This window comes from Haematobia irritans, chromosome 4, assembly GCF_050003625.1.
Source record: "Haematobia irritans isolate KBUSLIRL chromosome 4, ASM5000362v1, whole genome shotgun sequence".
Classification (NCBI taxonomy): domain Eukaryota; kingdom Metazoa; phylum Arthropoda; class Insecta; order Diptera; family Muscidae; genus Haematobia; species Haematobia irritans.
In genome coordinates this window covers 18,062,916-18,081,142 of record NC_134400.1, presented here as the reverse complement: position 1 = coordinate 18,081,142, position 18,227 = coordinate 18,062,916, and the positions used below count along the sequence as shown (strand labels likewise).

At 26.2% G+C, this 18,227-nt stretch overlaps 1 protein-coding gene across 6 annotated transcripts in view; it reads left to right on the top strand.

Annotated features, from left to right (window-relative positions):
* Srpk79D (Serine-arginine protein kinase at 79D) overlaps positions 1–16,957 on the top strand; it is a 44,344-nt gene extending 27,387 nt beyond the window's left edge. For 3 of the 6 annotated variants that reach the window (XM_075304356.1, XM_075304355.1, XM_075304359.1), the window contains 7 exons: positions 1,302–1,523; positions 1,600–2,051; positions 4,715–5,055; positions 8,093–8,566; positions 12,767–12,952; positions 13,031–13,301; positions 16,709–16,957. In XM_075304356.1, coding sequence (XP_075160471.1) covers positions 1,302–1,523; positions 1,600–2,051; positions 4,715–5,055; positions 8,093–8,566; positions 12,767–12,952; positions 13,031–13,301; positions 16,709–16,908 — 2,146 coding nt within the window. In that variant the 3' untranslated portion in view covers positions 16,909–16,957. The remainder of the gene's footprint in view (positions 1–1,301; positions 1,524–1,599; positions 2,052–4,714; positions 5,056–8,092; positions 8,567–12,766; positions 12,953–13,030; positions 13,302–16,708) is intronic. The other 3 variants (XM_075304357.1, XM_075304358.1, XM_075304360.1) reach the window with 3 other exon arrangements.
* Positions 16,958–18,227: the final 1,270 nt, after the last annotated feature.

Sequence of the window (18,227 nt, the reverse complement as noted above, 5' to 3'; positions counted from 1 at the left end):
ATGTCCGTCTGTCTGTCTGTCCGCCTGTCTGTCTGTTGGTGCATTTTTGTGTGCAAAGTACAGCTCGCAGTTTTAGTCCGATTGTCCTAAAATTTGCTATAGGGTCCTGTTTCGGCTCAAAGACGATCCCTATTGATTTTGGAAAAAATCGGTTCAGATTTAGATATAGCTGCCATATATATTTTTCACCGATCTGGTCATAATTGGCGTGTATATCAACCGATCTTATTCAAATTCCGTACATCCGAATATTTTATGAGTCTCGAAAAACTTGCAAAATATCAGCCAAAACGGTTCAGATTTAGATATAGCTCCCATATATAGCTTTCGCCCGATTTACACTCATTTGCCCACAGAGGCCAATTTTCTGCACCGATTTAGTTGAAATTTTGCACAGGGAGTAGAATTAGCATTATAGCTATGCGTGTCAAATTTGGTTGAAATCGGTTCAGATTTAGATATACCTCCCATATATAGCTTTCGCCCGATTTACACTCATATGACCACAGAGGCCAATTTTTAAATCCGATTTAGTTGAAATTTTGCACAGGGAGTAGAATTGGCATTAAGCTATGCGTGTCAAATTTGGTTGAAATCGGTTCAGATTTAGATATAGCTCCCATATATAGCTTTCGCCCGATTTACACTCAAATGACCACAGAGACCAATTTTGTGCTCCGATTTAGTTGAAATTTTGCACAGGGAGTAGAATTAGCATTGTAGCTATGCGTGCCAAATTTGGTTGACATCGGTTCAGATTTAGATATAGCTCCCATATATATGTTTTCTGATTTCGACGAAAATGGTCAAAATACCAACATTTTCCTTGTTAAATCGCCACTGCTTAGTGGAAAAGTTGTAAAAATACTCTAATTTTCCTAAACTTCTAATACATATATATCGAGCGATAAATCATAAATAAACTTTTGCGAAGTTTCCTTAAAATTGCTTCAGATTTAAATGTTTCCCATATTTTTTTACTAAAATTGTGTTCCACCCTTGTGCATTAGCCAACTTAAATTTTGAGTCTATAGATTTTGTAAAAGTCTATCAAATTCTGTCCAAATCGAGTGATATTTAAATGTATGTATTTGGGACAAACCTTTATATATAGCCCCCAACACATTTGACGGATGTGATATGGTAGCGAAAGTTTAGATCTACAAAGTAGTGCAGGGTATAATATAGTCGGCCCCGCCCGACTTTAGACTTTCCTTACTTGTTTTATACCTAATTTTAATTATTTCTTGTCAATATTCGCCTTTATAATGTTTTTTTGTGTAATTTCCTTTTCTTTCCAGATCTGAACCTCGTGGTACTTTAAGTACAACAGATGAAATATTCCCCGATTCACCCGATAGCAGTCTTTATGGTTCGGATGAGGAACAAGAGGATGCAGCGCAATATTGTCGTGGTGGCTATCATCCCGTAGTTATAGGTGATATATTTGATAATCGGTTTCGAGTTGTGCGCAAACTAGGTTGGGGCCATTTCTCTACCGTTTGGCTATGTCGAGATCTCAAGTAAGATTGAAATAATTTTCTTATGAAAGAGAGAAAAACCAAAAAATAATAATCTGCCTCTCTTTCGTTTATACAGAGATGAAAAATATGTAGCTTTAAAAGTGGTGAAAAGTGCTCCACATTACATTGAGACTGCAGCTGATGAGATACGCCTTCTCGAGGCTATACGTGATGCTGATCCCTTGGATGTCAAACGTGAACGTATTGTGCGTTTGCTCAATCATTTCACAGTGCGTGGTGTGAATGGCGTCCACACCTGTTTGGTCTTTGAGGCCTTGGGCTGTAGCCTTTATAAATTGATTGTGAAAAATAATTATCAAGGCTTGGCATTGGCTCAAGTACGTAATATTATCAAACAGGTGCTGGAGGGTTTGGACTATTTGCATAGCAAATGCAATATCATACACACCGACATAAAACCCGAAAATATTTTATTGGTAATTGACAATGCAGCCGCTATGAATCAGCAAATAGATGATGAGATAACCAGTTTAAGGATAAAGGGTGTGGATTTTCCCGATTCGTATAGTAAGTTTAATATATATGTTTTTTAAATTTTATTGAAATTTTTGGGAGTGCTAAAAAAGTTCATAGTATTAATCCGAGTTAGCTTATATTTTGTGGTGGTACACGTAAGCGTATGATAAATTGGTACTATGGTTAAAAAGTACACTATAATGTTGCGTATACGTTATATTAATTTATCATATGCACTCATCGGCGTATGATAAATGCGAATATGCATATCGTAGGGAAATTTATTGTTTAGAATTGAAATTAAATTTTTTATTATTTATTTATTAAAATCTTTATTATAATTACAAATTGTAATAAATGTGTAATAAAATAAGTAAGTTACTAGAACTTAGGCTATCGGTTTTGGAAATTTAATTTTAAGAAGTAATTCTATTTTGGATGACAGTATTTAGTAGCATTTTGTACGTAATCCATAAGACTCGAACGATCATTCAGTCGTATATACTTGTTCCCATTTGAATTTTTTTGACGGGGTGTCATTGCAAAATGTAGGCAGGACAAAAAGCAAGAAGAATATATGGATCTCAGACCCATGAAGTTTATATATTCTGGATCGTGGTAAAATTCTGAGTGGTACATCTTGCGATATCTGTCCGTCCGTCTGTTGAAATCACGCTAACTTCCGAACCGACCACCATTTTTGATTTACGGAGCCTCTTGCGAGAGCAAATTTCATCCGATCCGGTTGAAATTTAGTACGTGATATTAGTATATGCTTTCTAAGAACCGTGGAAAAATTGGTCCATATCGGTCCAAACCGACTGCCATATTTGACTTAATCTACCAAACTTTGGAATACATTTTAACAAACAACTAGCAAACAAAATAATCCTATATTGCAAAATTTTATTTCTATAGATTTTTTTTTTCAAAATGTTATTTCTATAGGAAATTTTCTCCAAATTTTATTTCTATATTTTTTTATTTATTTTCTCAAAATTTTATTTATATAGAAATTTTTTTCAAAATGTTATTTCTATAGCAAATTTTGTCAAAATATTATTTCTATAGAATATTTTGTCACAATTTTATTTCTATAGAAAATTTTTTCAAATTTTTATTTTTATAGAAAATTTTCTGAAAATTTAATTTCTGTAGAAATTTTGTCGGAATTTTATTTTATAGAAAATTTTCTCAAAATTTTATTTCTATAGAAAATTTTCTCAAACTTTTATTTTTATAGAAAATTTTCTGAAATTTTAATTTCTGTAGAAATTTGGTCGGAATTTTATTTTATAGAAAATTTTCTCGAAATTTTATTTCTATAGAAAATTTTCTCATTATTTCTTATTCTTATAGGAAAATTTCTCAAAATTTCAACAGAAAATTTTGTCAATTTTTTTTTTCTATAGAAAATTTCCTCAAAATTTTATTTCTATAGAAAATTTTCTCAAAATTTAATTTCTATAGAAAAATTTGTCAAAATTTTATTTCTATAGAAAATTGTGTTAAAATGTTATTTCTACAGAAAATTTTGTCAAAATTTTATTTCTAAGATTATTTTGTTAAAATTTTATTTATAAGAAAATTTTCTCAAAATTTTATTTCTATAGAAAATTTTCTCAACATTTTATTTCTATAGAATTTTTTTGTCAAATTTTATTTCTATAGAAAATCTTTTCAAAATGTTATTTCTATAGAAAATTTTCTCAAAATTTTATTTCTATAGAAAGAAAATTTTCTGAAATTTTAATTTCTGTAGAAATTTTGTCGGAATTTTATTTTATAGAAAATTTTCTCGAAATTTTATTTCCATAGACAATTTTCTCATTATTTCTTATTCTTACAGAAAAATTTCTCAAAATTTCTACAGAAAATTTTGTAAATTTTTTTTCTATAGAAAATTTTCTTAAAATTTTATTTCTATAGAAAATTTTCTCCAAATTTTATTTCTATAGAAAAATTTGTCAAAATTTTATTTCTATAGAAAATTATTTTAAAATTTTATTTATAAGAAAATTTCTTCAACATTTTATTTCTATAGAAATTTTTGTCAAATTTTATTTCTATAGAAAATCTTTTCAAAATGTTATTTCTATAGAAAATTTTGTTAACATTTTAGTTATGAGAAAATTTCCTCAAAATTTTATTTCTATAGAAAATTTTCTCAAAATTGTATTTCTATAGAAAATTTTGTCAAATTTTATTTCTATAGAAAATCTTGTCAAAATGTTATTTCTATAGAAAGAAAATTCAGATAAAATTTTCTATAGAAATAAAATTTTGACAAAAATTTCTATACAAATAAAATTTTGACAAAATTTTGCTATATAAATAACATTTTGAAAAAATTTTCTAAAGAAATAAAATTTTGACACAATTTTCTATAGAAATAAAATTTTTACACAATTTTCTATAGAAATAAAATTTTGTAAACTTTTTCTATAGACATAAAATTTTGCAACAATTTTCTATAGAAAAAAAATTTTGACAAAATTTTCTATAGAAATGACATTTTGACAAAATTTTCTATGGAAATAAAATTTTGTAAAAATTTTCCATAGAAATAACATTTTGCAAAATTTTTCGATAGAAATAAAATTTTGTAAAAATTTTCTATAAAAATAAAATTTTGCAAAACTTAGAAATAAAATTTCCTTGATTCCAATATTTTTGATTAATTTTTAAACTTCTTTAAATCCTTCTTTTTCCAGTAAGTTCAATAGAGAAACAAACGAAGACTCGGGCCAAATGGCCCCTACAAAACATCGAAACGAATGCAACAAATGCAACTAACACAAATACAGCTAATAATTCTGCCTCATCGACACCATTACCTCCTCCTATGGGCGCAGGTGGTAGTAATTTAAGCGGCGATAAAGATGATACATCGTCAATTGCCTCCAAATACTCAAGTTTAATGGGTGATAGCATAGATGGTGGTAGCAGTACAGGAGGAGGCGGCGGCGGTGGCGGTATGACAAATGCAACAAATTCATCAACCACTGGAAATCTTAATAATCGTTTTCGAACCGAAAAGAAAATCACTGCCAAGGTAAGTCCACACTTTTGCTAAATAAAAGGGGATGGTCCTAAATTTTCACGCTAGTTTTTTTTTTGCGCTGATTACACTATGAAGTTGTAAATATCACCCAGATATCCAAAGCTTTGCTTTGTCTGAGTAAGTTCGAGCCACCTCTTTATAAAAAAGTAAATAAAAACTGATGCCGTTGAGAATTTCTAAAAATTGTGCACAAATATATCACACGTTATAATAAGTGGTATACTAACAAAAAATATTTTTTTAGAAATAAAATTTTGACAAAATTATCTATAGAAATAAAATTTTGATAAAATTTTCTATAGAAATAAAATATTGAGATAATTTTCTATAGAAATAAAATTTTGAGAAAATTTTCTATAGAAATAAAATTTTGACCAAATTTTCTGTAGAAAGAAAATTTAAATTTAAATAAATAAAATAAAATTTTGACTAAATTTTGCTATAGAAATAACATTTTGATAAAATTTTCTAAAAAAAAATAAAATTTTGACACAATTTTCTATAGAAATAAAGTTTTGATACAATTTTCTATAGAAATAAAATTTTGTAAAAATTTTCTATAGAAATAAAATTTTGCAACAATTTTCTATAGAAATAAAATTTTATATAGAATCTGATACCGTTAAGAATTTATAAAAACTTTCGAAAAGTGGCACAAAGAAAATAATTTTTTTAGAAATAAAATTTGACAAAATTTTGCTATAGAAATAAAATATGACAAAATTTTGCTATAGAAATAAAATTTTGTAAAAATTTTCTATAGAAATAAAATTATGCAAAAATTTTCTATAGAAATAAAATTTTATATAGAACCTGATACCGTTAAGAATTTATAAAAATTGTGTTAGCGTGTGTACAAAGAAAATATTTTTTTAGAAATAAAATTGGACAAAATTTTCTATAGAAATAAAATTTTGACAAAATTTTCTATAGAAATAAAATGTTTACAAAATTTTCTATAGAAATAAAATTTAGATAAAATTTTTTATAGAAATTTTGACAAAATTTTGCTATAGAAATAAAATTTTGTAAAAATTTTCTACAAAAATAAAATTTTCAAAAATTTTCTATAGAAATAAAATTTTACAAAAATTTTCTATAGAAATAAAATTTTGCAAACATTTGCTATAGAAATAAAATTTTGCAAACATTTTCTATAGAAATAAAATTTTGCAAAAAAAAAAAAATAAAAAAAAATAAAATTTTGTAAAAATTTTCTACAAAAATAAAATTTTCAAAAATTTTCTATAGAAATAAAATTTTACAAAAATTTTCTATAGAAATAAAATTTTGCAAAAATTTTCTATATAAAATAAAATTTTATATAGAACCTGATACCGTTAAGAATTTCTAAAAATTGTATACACACGCTATAACAAGTGGCACACTAACTTTCGAAAAGTGGTACAAAGAAAATATTTTTTAGAGAATCAATTTAGGAACTTGCTACTGACTAGTTTGAATGAATATATTTAATGTTGGCTGTTATTTACCAATGGTAGGTGTTAGTTTACTTTTATTAATATTAGTTTTCTATGTGACTTTGGCCAAAGTGAGGATGGTGGAGTGGTATGCATTGTAGGGTAATTTAAGTATTAATGATTAGTATTGATAACTTTACAATTACTATTAATGTATTACTATTTTTAAGAACAATACGATTTATTGGCCACGAAGGCTTACTGTATTGTTAAATAAATGAAATGAATGAAATGAAATAAAATTTGGCAAAATTTTCTATAGAAATAAAATTTGACAAAATTCTCTATAGAAATAAAATTTTGCAAAAATTTTCTATAGAAATAAAATTTTGCAAAAATTTTCTATAGAAATAAAATTTTGCAAAAATTTTCTATAGAAATAAAATTTTGCAAAAATTTTCTATAGAAATAAAATTTTGCAAAAATTTTCTATAGAAATAAAATTTTGCAAAAATTTTCTATAGAAATAAAATTTTGCAAAAATTTTCTATAGAAATAAAATTTTGTTAATATTTTCTATAGAAAAAAAATTTTGCTAATATTTTCTATGGAAATAAAATTTTGCAAAAATTTTCTATAGAAATAAAATTTTGCAAAAATTTTCTATAGAAATAAAATTTTGCAAAAATTTTCTATAGAAATAAAATTTTGCAAAAATTTTCTATAGAAATAAAATTTTGCAAAAATTTTCTATAGAAATAAAATTTTGTTAATATTTTCTATAGAAAAAAAATTTTGCTAATATTTTCTATGGAAATAAAATTTTGCAAAAATTTTCTATAGAAAAATAAATTGCTAATATTTTCTATGGAAATACAATTTTGCAAAAATTTTCTATAGAAATAAAATGTTGAGATTTTTTTATGTGACGCTCTGTCTCTCATATTTTATTATGTTGCGAACTTACTTTTAAAAATCTTTGGATAACACTGGGTGATTCAGACAAATTACATAGTGTCAGTGGAAAGAATACTTTATAGCCGATGTAAAAAATCATCTATAATATAAAATCTCTCATCTATATAATACAAAAATATAGACAACTTAGACCAAATTCTCTAATACCACCCTATTTACTTACCTAAGCGTGTATATCATATAAATATTGAACATATGAATAAAACACAAAAGCTTGTTTGTTGTCGTATCATTGTAATTATTTTCCTAATTTATTATTAATTATTTTTGTTTTGTTGTGATAATTTTTGTTTTGTTTGATTTTAATTATATATTTATAAAACACAAACCAAAAAATATTTAATTTTTTTATTACTCTTATATAAATATACATATATACATGTAATATGCACCCACACTCAATCTATTTACAATATCTATAGACATAAATATTATAAATATCTATACATATCCCTATATAATAATTATTCTTTCACATACTACAAAATGTATATCAATGATCGAAAATCCTAAATCCAATCAATAAACAAAAATTCATTAAATTGAAAAACAACCCCTCGAACCTCACCTAACCTCAAATTTGAAACACACTGCACAATGAATTTGAATAACGCGTGCTTCTGGGCTAGCTTGATGATATATCGCTGAGTAAAATTGACCTCAATGATGAGAATGCTAATATGGGAACTGGCCAATGTGTCAATGAATCTGGTGTGGGTAGTGTGGGAACAAATACCTATACTCCTCTTGCTAAAGAATTAGCGCCACCTACAATCGATGACAATAACGATAAGCACAAAAGTCTGTTGTTGGCACAAACCGATGATACTAGCACACAAGCTCCTCTACCCACCCAAACGAACCCACCCTGTAATACGACAATGGAAACTATTTCGGCCACCGAGGCTACAGCTTTAGCAAATACCAATACCACAAGCACAATAGAAACACTAGCAACAATAACAGCAACTAGTGTAATACCATCACAGAACTCACTACTTGCACCATCATTACCATCATCGGAAATAAGAACAACAACAACAGCCGCAGCAGCACCACCACCAGCAATAAACACTGCTACAAATGCCACATCGTCACTAAAGGTAAACAACAAAAAGTTGCACTACATTAATTTCAAAGTAAAAAAATATCCCAGCCATCATCACCATTATCATCATCATCATGTTTCCAGTAATCTGTCTTAGAGATTTTGTTTATCGTTAGCGTCAACGTCATCATTTCTCTACAACTATCATCCTAATTATCATCATCATCATTATTATCATAGTCAATTGAGATCATAAAATGTGTTAAATAGTCATGGACAAAATCGTTCATCGTAGGGATTCGGAGGGATCGTTTTTTTCGAGAGAAACTATTTCCTTTATCTCTTCCCTTTCTCCCATTTAATACCATTTAATAATGTCAATCAATCAGTTGTTGACTATCTCTGTTGTTTACTCCATCGGTGTCAATCGCTGTTCGACAGTTGCGAGCAGTGTTGCCAACTCCCCAAGGCCAAAAAGCACCAAAAATATATTATAAATTGTAACATACCACCTTCCACCTCAAAATCGAAAATTAAATGCTCTACTAAAAAAAAAAAAAAAAAAAAAAAAAAAAAAAAAACTTCCGAAGATGTACCTATTATAGAACTTTTGTGAATTGAATTTTAAGACGTTAAGGTGGGTATTAAGATCGAGTTTAGCTGCTAAAATAGTCATTTTTTGACAATTACAATTTCTTTAATAATTCATTTTAAGGAATACAAACTTTGTGAAAATTTGCTTTTGGCTATTCCCCATCAAGTTATAATAAAATTTGCAGCAAATATGCATAATTTTATGCCTTTTTTACTGATATAGTTTTCACTTTAGCGGCAAAACTCGACCTTAGTACTCACCATTATGAACCGCTATTCAAGTATACACTTTGATCAGTTTTAATGCTTTCGTCCAATTCATTTTGATCAGTGATGTTTTTCAACTTTCAAAATATTTATATATGGAAGGAGTCTATATTAATATATGGAAGGAGTCTTATGTCAGTTGTGCGTGCTTTTGTGAATTTAATACAAACGTTTTTAATGATATCTTTACCAAATTCGAAAATTCGACACTCATCGCTCGACTTTCCTACAGAATACCCTAAATAGCAATATTAATTAAAAAATACTCAATACCAACTTCATAACAATCAAATTCTATATTTGGCAATAAATTTGAGTTTCTTCGGCTCTTGAAAGTCTAATCAAAATTTTTGTATCAATTAAACTTAATACTGTTCAAAATAAAAAAAAGCACCAAAAGCACTAAATGAAAATGCCAGAAAGCACCAAGTTGGTGCTTTTTTTGAAAAGGCACCAAAAAGGCAATTTGGTGCTTTTTAGAAATCAAAAGGCACTAAATTTGGTGCTAAAAGCACCAAATTGGCAACACTGGTTGCGAGGATTAAGAAACCACGAAGAAAATAAGAGCACGCGGGTTTTCTCTTTCGTTTCCCTTTTTTTACAGTTTACCAATTATACACAAAGCTGAGTCTATAGTTTATGGTTTACTCTCTTTCAAAACCTCAAAAGTCTCATTCATAAACAAGTAATGGAAGACGTATAAGCATTTGAGTGAAGAAATATAAAACTTTAGATAAATATTGCGTATATATTTTTAAATCTAATTATTATTTTTTTAATTCTCTAATAAATGCTGGTTTAAGTGGTCCATCTTATATAGTATCTACGAAATTTTATAGTTTTCATATTTATTTTCTCTTTAATCTTCTCTCAGATAGTCTCTCATACAGCAAAAATAGAAAAGTTTTACATTTATTTACCTTTTTTTACCTTCGCTGAGAGAGTCTCACAAACAGCTAAAGTAAAATAAGACATTAAATAAGAAAACGAACAAACTATAGGACAAAACTAGAAAAATATAAAACTAGATGAATCACAGCAATGACAACAATTGGAGAGATTTAACTTATAATTCTGTTCCCAAAAACTCTCTCGCTCTTCCTACTAACAAAAGTCGTTTTACCGGAATTATAAAAACAACACTGAAGTTATTGTTTGTCGATTGATTGTTATTATTTTTTCAATAGGACGTAAAATTCAGGATAGTGATTATTGTACATTCGGAAAGTCACAATGGTTGTATTTACACACCTATGGCCAGTTTCTCATCCAATAGGATGGAAACTTCAGGACAGTGAATTCCAAGTTCAACTAACAAGTATATATTCGCAGTGATAATTAAATAAAATTTCTCAAAAAAAAAATTGAAATAAACAAAATATTTTTTTTTTGCAAGTTAATTTTTCTGTGTTATGTTTATCGGGATGATATAACTGCTCATGTTACTGGTACTATTAGGAAAACATCATATAAATACATCGAACTTTCGACAAATTTCGATTAGAGCTAAAATGAAAATTGTTTATTTGGAAACTACTGCTTGTTAGAACTGTGATCACCTGTTTGGGATACACCATCGGTAATCGATTCACGATCATGATTTGATATTTCCATATATTTTTCAGCAATCAGCTGTGGCCGCCTTTTCACCATATATCGCATTTAATTTAGATTCGTCATTCCATGAACATTGATAATCATTCAATAAAGTGTATTATATTTATAAAAATGTACATAATTTGTATTTATTAAATTAAGGCAATTTCCATTCTCTAAATAATTTTTTTTAATTTATTGGAATGCATTTTAGATCTTAAATTTAGATCTTAAAATTTAATTTGCAAATTAGAATTTCTGTTATTAACACATTTACACTATCACACCACCCACGCACACACAAAATTTTAACACCTTTGGAATTGCTTTGCTTATTTTTTTTTTTAATTTTTAAAATCAATTACAATCTATCCATCAAAAATTGATATATAACTATGGCATGTAAAATAAAAAAAATGAAAAGGCGTAAATTACTATCGTTTTGAATATTCTGGTAAACGGCTACTCATAATTTCACTTTTTCACAGGGAACATAGAACATTTTTGTCCCAAGAACATTATTTTTTCACTAAGCATAACCATGCTTGCCGAAATCAGATACATAATGTCCGAGAAAGTAACATGGTTGCGACAAACATGTTATATGTTCGTCGTGAAAAAGTAACATAATGCTCTTGAGTCATGTTTGAGGTGACCATATCCCTTCTCTGTATGTGTCAACGCGATAGCCGTTGCGGCCAAAATAAATATACATATTTTAGTATATAACCATAGCGATAGGCGGTAGGCGGTAGGCGAAACATTTTTCCGCGACCTTTAAAATAGACTTGTCGGCAAAAATCTCCAATATATCATGATTTTTGAATATTATTGCGTTAAAAAAAAGAGAATTTCCACGTGGCCAGGATACAACAATGCCCAGTGGTGAGTTCAGAAATTTGATAAGTGATGGCAACACTAACCCATTTTGTCAAAACTTTATTTCTATAGAAATTGTTGTTAAAATTTTATTTCTATAGAAAATTTTCGCCTAACGACAATCGCTATAATTTTTGGTAAATTTTTTGATCTGTTCTAAAATGGGCTTTCAAGGTCTATCAATATGCAAATAAAAAGACTTTATTTCTTATTTACATCCGGATACAACAATGCCCAGTGGTGAGTTCAGAAATTTGATAAGTGATGGCAACACTAACCAATTTTGTCAAAACTTTATTTCTATAGAAAATGTTGTTGAAATTTTATTTCTATAGAAATTTTTCGCCTAACGACAATCGCTATAATTTTTGGTAAATTTTTTGATCTGTTCTAAAATGGGCTTTCAAGGTCTCTCAATATGCAAATAAAAAGACTTTATTTCATATTTACATCCGACGTTTCATTGGTGATTTCCAACTTCTTCTGGGATGAATTTGTTATTGAAATCTGGCAACTATATTGTATAATTGTGTTAACACACGAATGATGAATTTATCACCACCACGGAATATTAATTTTTGCCTTTCTCATTTTTTTTTCCACTGAAATATCAAATTTTGTTAGAGATTACAAATGTTACTGTACATTTTCAGTATTAATATTTGTTTCTTACTTGCATTTACCATCCAAATAAAATTGAAAAACAAAAATAATTAATATTAAGAATAACTCTTATAAAAAATAACAATATTAATATGTAGTAATAATCAATCAACCAGCCAAGTGAATGTTATGCACCAAACCAACCTTTTTGTATATTTTTCCTTTGCGTTTTGTCTTCTTTCCGTTTCGTTTCCATTTCTTGTTTATTTCCATTTTGTTTTACTATTGTAAAATTTCACAAAAAAAAAAATCACAGCCGCCCACTGAAACCACCACCACCACCAAAGGTTCTGATATACAAGAACAATCCAGTAATCAATTAAATAATACCAATACCAATACAATTCCTCAGACACAATCCTATACGAATGCTATACAATCGCTGATCAATAATACCAATGTACGAGTGAAAATCGCCGATTTGGGGAATGCCTGTTATGAGGTGAGTTTTTCTCTTTAACTGTGTTGAACTTCGCTCCATAACTATTTTATCATTGTTGCTCTCTCCCCACCCACATAGTATCATCATTTCACCGAAGACATACAAACACGACAATATCGTTCAATCGAAGTCCTTTTGGGAGCCCCTTATAATTATACAGCGGACATTTGGAGTACCGCTTGTTTAGCATTTGAATTGGCCACGGGGGATTATCTTTTCGATCCCCATGCTGGTGAAACATATTCAAGGGATGAGGATCATTTGGCGCATATTGTGGAATTATTGGGCACAATACCACCGTCGGTAATATTTCGAGGAAAACATGGCGTTAAATACTTCACAAGTTATGGTAAGCTATCGAAATTTTTAATCACATTTCAAATCATTTTTTTTTTAATTTTGAGCCTGTTCGTAACGAAACTTTTTACTATTTTTTCTATTGAAATAAAATCTTGGCAAAATTTTCTATAGAAAACAAAAAAATTCGACGAAATTTTCTATTGAAAAAAATATTTAGAAAATTTTCTATAGAAATAAATTTTCTATGAAATTTTGTGAAAATTTACTATAGAAATAAAATTTCGACAAAATTTGTTATAGAAATAAAATTTTGACAAAATTTTCTATTGAAATAAAATTTCGACAAAGAAAAAAAATTACAAAATTTTCTATAGAAATAAAATTTTGACAAAATTTTCTGTAGAATTAAAATTTAAAAAACATTTTCTGTAGAAATAAAATTTTGACCAAATTTTCTGTAGACATAAAATTTCGACAAAAATTTTTGTAAAAAAAAATTTTTGATAAAATATATTTTCGACAAAATTTTCTATAGAAAAAAATTTCGACAAAAAAAATTTCGACGAAATTTTCTATAGAAAAAATGTTGACAAAATTTTCTATAGAAATACAATTTTGACAAAATTTTCTATAGAAATAAATTTTCTATGAAATTTTGTGAACATTTTCTATAGAAATAAAATTTTTAACAAAATTTTTTATAGAAATAACATTTTTGACAAAATTTTCTATAGAAATAAAATTTTGACAAAATTTTATATAGAAATAAAATTTTTGACAAAATTTTCTATAGAAATAAAATTTTGATAAAATTTTCTATAGAAAAAAATTTCGACAAAAGTTTCTATAGAAATAAAATTTTGACAAAATGTTCATATAAAAATAAAATTTCCACAATATTTTCTATAGAAATAAAATTTTGACAAAATTTTCTTTAGAAATAAATTTTCTATGAAATTTTGTGAAAATTTTCTATAGAAATAAAATTTTGACAAAATATTCTATAGAAATAAAAGTTTGCCACAATTTTCTAAAGAAATAAAATTTTGATAAAATTTTCTATAGAAATAAAATTTTGACAAAATTTTCTATAGAAAAAAAAGTTGACAACATTTTCTATAGAAATAAATTTTCTATGAAATTTTGTGAAAATTTACTATAGAAATAAAATTTCGACAAAATATGTTATAGAAATAAAATTTTGACAAAATTTTCTATAGAAAAAAAATTTTTGACAAAATTTTCTATAGAAATAAAATTTCGACAAAGTTTTCTATAGAAAAAAATTACAAAATTTTCTATAGAAATAAAATTTTGACAAAATTTTCTGTAGAAATAAAATTTTAAAAACATTTTCTGTAGAAAATAATTTTGACAAAATTTTCTGTAGACATAAAATTTCGACAAAAATTTTTGTAGAAAAAAAATTCGATAAAATAAATTTTCGACAAAATTTTCTATAGAAAAAAATTTCGACGGAATTTTCTATAGAAATACAATTTTGACAAAGTTTTCTATAAAAATAAATTTTCTATGAAATTTTGTGAAAATTTTCTATAGAAATAATATTTCGACAAAATTTTCTATAAAAATAAAATTTTTGACAAAATTTTCTATAGAAATAATATTTTGACAAAATTTTCTATAAAAATAAAATTTTTGACAACATTTTCTATAGAAATAAAATTTTTAACAAAATTTTTTATAGAAATAAAATTTTTGACAAAATTTTCTATAGAAATAAAATTTTGACAAAATTTCTATAGAAATAAAATTTTTATAAAATTTTCTGTAGAACAAAATTTCGACAAAAGTTTCTATAGAAATAAAATTTTGACAAAATTTTCATATAAAAATAAAATTTCCAGAATATTTTCTATAAAAATAAAAGTTTGACAAAATTTTCTTTAGAAATAAATTTTCTATGAAATTTTGTGAAAATTTACTATAGAAATAAAATTTCGACAAAATATGTTATAGAAATAAAATTTTGACAAAATTGTCTATAGAAAAAAAATTTTTGACAAAATTTTCTATAGAAATAAAATTTCGACAAAGTTTTCTATAGAAAAAAAATTACAAAATTTTCTATAGAAATAAAATTTTGACAAAATTTTCTGTAGAAATAAAATTTTAAAAACATTTTCTGTAGAAATATAATTTTGACAAAATTTTCTGTAGACATAAAATTTCGACAAAAATTTTTGTAGAAAAAAATTCGATAAAATAAATTTTCGACAAAATTTTCTATAGAAAAAAATTTCGACGGAATTTTCTATAGAAATACAATTTTGACAAAATTTTCTATAAAAATAAATTTTCCATGAAATTTTGTGAAAATTTTCTATAGAAATAATATTTCGACAAAATTTTCTATAAAAATAAAATTTTTGACAAAATTTTCTATAGAAATAATATTTTGACAAAATTTTCTATAAAATTAAAATTTTTGACAACATTTTCTATAGAAATAAAATTTTTAACAAAATTTTTTATAGAAATAAAATTTTTGACAAAATTTTCTATAGAAATAAAATTTTGACAAAATTTCTATAGAAATAAAATTTTGATAAAATTTTCTATAGAACAAAATTTCGACAAAAGTTTCTATAGAAATAAAATTTTGACAAAATTTTCATATAAAAATAAAATTTCCACAACATTTTCTATAGAAATAAAATTTTGACAAAATTTTCTTTAGAAAAAAATTTTCTATGAAATTTTGTGAAAATTTTCTGTAGAAATAAAATTTTGACAAAATATTCTATAGAAATAAAAGTTTGCCACAATTTTCTAAAGAAATAAAATTTTGATAAAATTTTCCATAGAAATAAAATTTTGACAAAATTTTCTATAGAAATAAATTTTCTATGAAATTTTGTGAAAATTTACTATAGAAATAAAATTTCGACAAAATATGTTATAGAAATAAAATTTTGACAAAATTTTCTATAGAAAAAAAATTTTTGACAAAATTTTTTATAGAAATAAAATTTCGACAAAGTTTTCTATAGGAATAAAATTTTGAGAAAATGTTCTATAGAAATAAAATTTTGATAAAAATTTCTATAGAAATGAAATTTTGACAAAATTTTCTATAGAACAAAAAAGTTGACAAAATTTTCTATAGAAATAAAAAATTTACAAAATTTTTAAACAAAAAAAATCGCAAAATAAGATTTTTTTGTTTGGTAAAATATACTCCAAATTTTGGTAGATTATTTTGGCTCGAGTAGCAACCGTGCTTACTAGCCCCCTGGTTTAGCGAAATTATACTCACCTCAAATTACGTCAAATTTTTACCAATGCAAGTAAAAAGTTTCAATTTCGAACAGGCCTTTTAATGAACTCTATTGGGCCAATGAGTAAAATATAGAATCAATATGTTATTTATTTTATATGATAATTTTATCAACCTTTCCTCACTCTCTCTCTCTCTCTCATTCACCTTTACAGGAAGTCTTCGAAATATAACAAAACTAAAACCATGGAGCCTCATAAATGTACTGATAGAAAAATACGATTGGGATCCAATAGAAGCAAAAAAATTCTCCGATTTCCTGTTACCAATGTTGGAATATAATCCTGTCATTCGAGCATCAGCGGCAGAATGTCTCAATCATCCGTGGCTGGAAGAAAAAGAAGAATTTGTTTAATGTGTTTTTTTGTTTTATTATATGAAATAGAAAGCATAATGAATTTAAATGATCGAGTATTAACTGGAACAAATACATTAAACATAATTACAATATTCAAATACATACACAAGAACACACATACAAAGAAAACATACTTAAATTACAAGTACAGAAATTAATATACCCCAGACAAAAAAAGTCAATGAAAATTTATTTTAGATAATTTTTTCCAACTATTAGAAACTTAACGACATGAGCTCAAAATAAGAAAAAAGCTAATTCAAATTTCACACAAATTAATTTAAATTTTCTAAAAATGAGTAAATTCTATAAATTTTTCAAAATTTTTCTTCGAATTATGAAATTTTCTTGTATTAAAGGAAAAATACTTCATCTTAACTCATTTCTAGCGAGTCATCACTTTTAGCTTATTTTAAAAATTTTCTAAAATAAACCTACTTTTTCTTTCTTAGTGACTTCACTTTTTTTGGGTGTAGTCATCATCACCATCCAGCGGGGAAGTCGGCACATAAGCGAATATTTTATTAGTCTTGAGAATCGAGAGGGCCTTAGCTATTTTTAAGAAATTTTCAACTTTTGAAAAATGTTATTTTTTCTATAATTGAGACTTTTGAGAAATCTTTTTTTTTTTTTAAGTTTGATAAAACTTCTGTCGATTTTTATATAGGTTGATTTTCGAAAATTCGACTTTTTATAATTTTTTGAGGGCTGTGAGCCTTTTTCCTATTTATCGTGGTGATATAACAGCTGACCTCATACAAAAATTTTACTCACAGGTGGTCTATCTTCCGGTTAAATATTAATCGGAGGATAAGAAATTTGCCCTAAGACTTGTAAATGTTTGTTTTTTGCTAAACACACTATTTGAGTATTAACATGTAAACATAACCACAGCGATTGTCGGTGGGCGAAACCTTTTTACGCTACGAATAAATTTAATATCATTATCGGCAAAAATGTCCTAATTTCCTAATTTTCTTATTTTCTAGTGTTTTTGATGTTAATACAGGGGAAATTCTTAATAATCAACTTTGGAGTTGAAAAAAAAAATTCCACTTGATCAGGGAGCAACAATGACTAGTAATGAATCACAAAAATTTGACAACACTATCCCATTAATTTTAATTTGGAAACACGTCGCTAGAACTATTGCCACAGTTGGTAGAAGTTTACCAAACTTGGTAGATTTATTACTGCTTGGTAGATTTGTAGAATTTTTAATGTTTTCGGTAGATTATGCAATTCACAAATAGAAATAAAATTTTGACAAAATTTTCTATAGAAATAAAATTTTGTCAAAATTTTCTATAGAAATA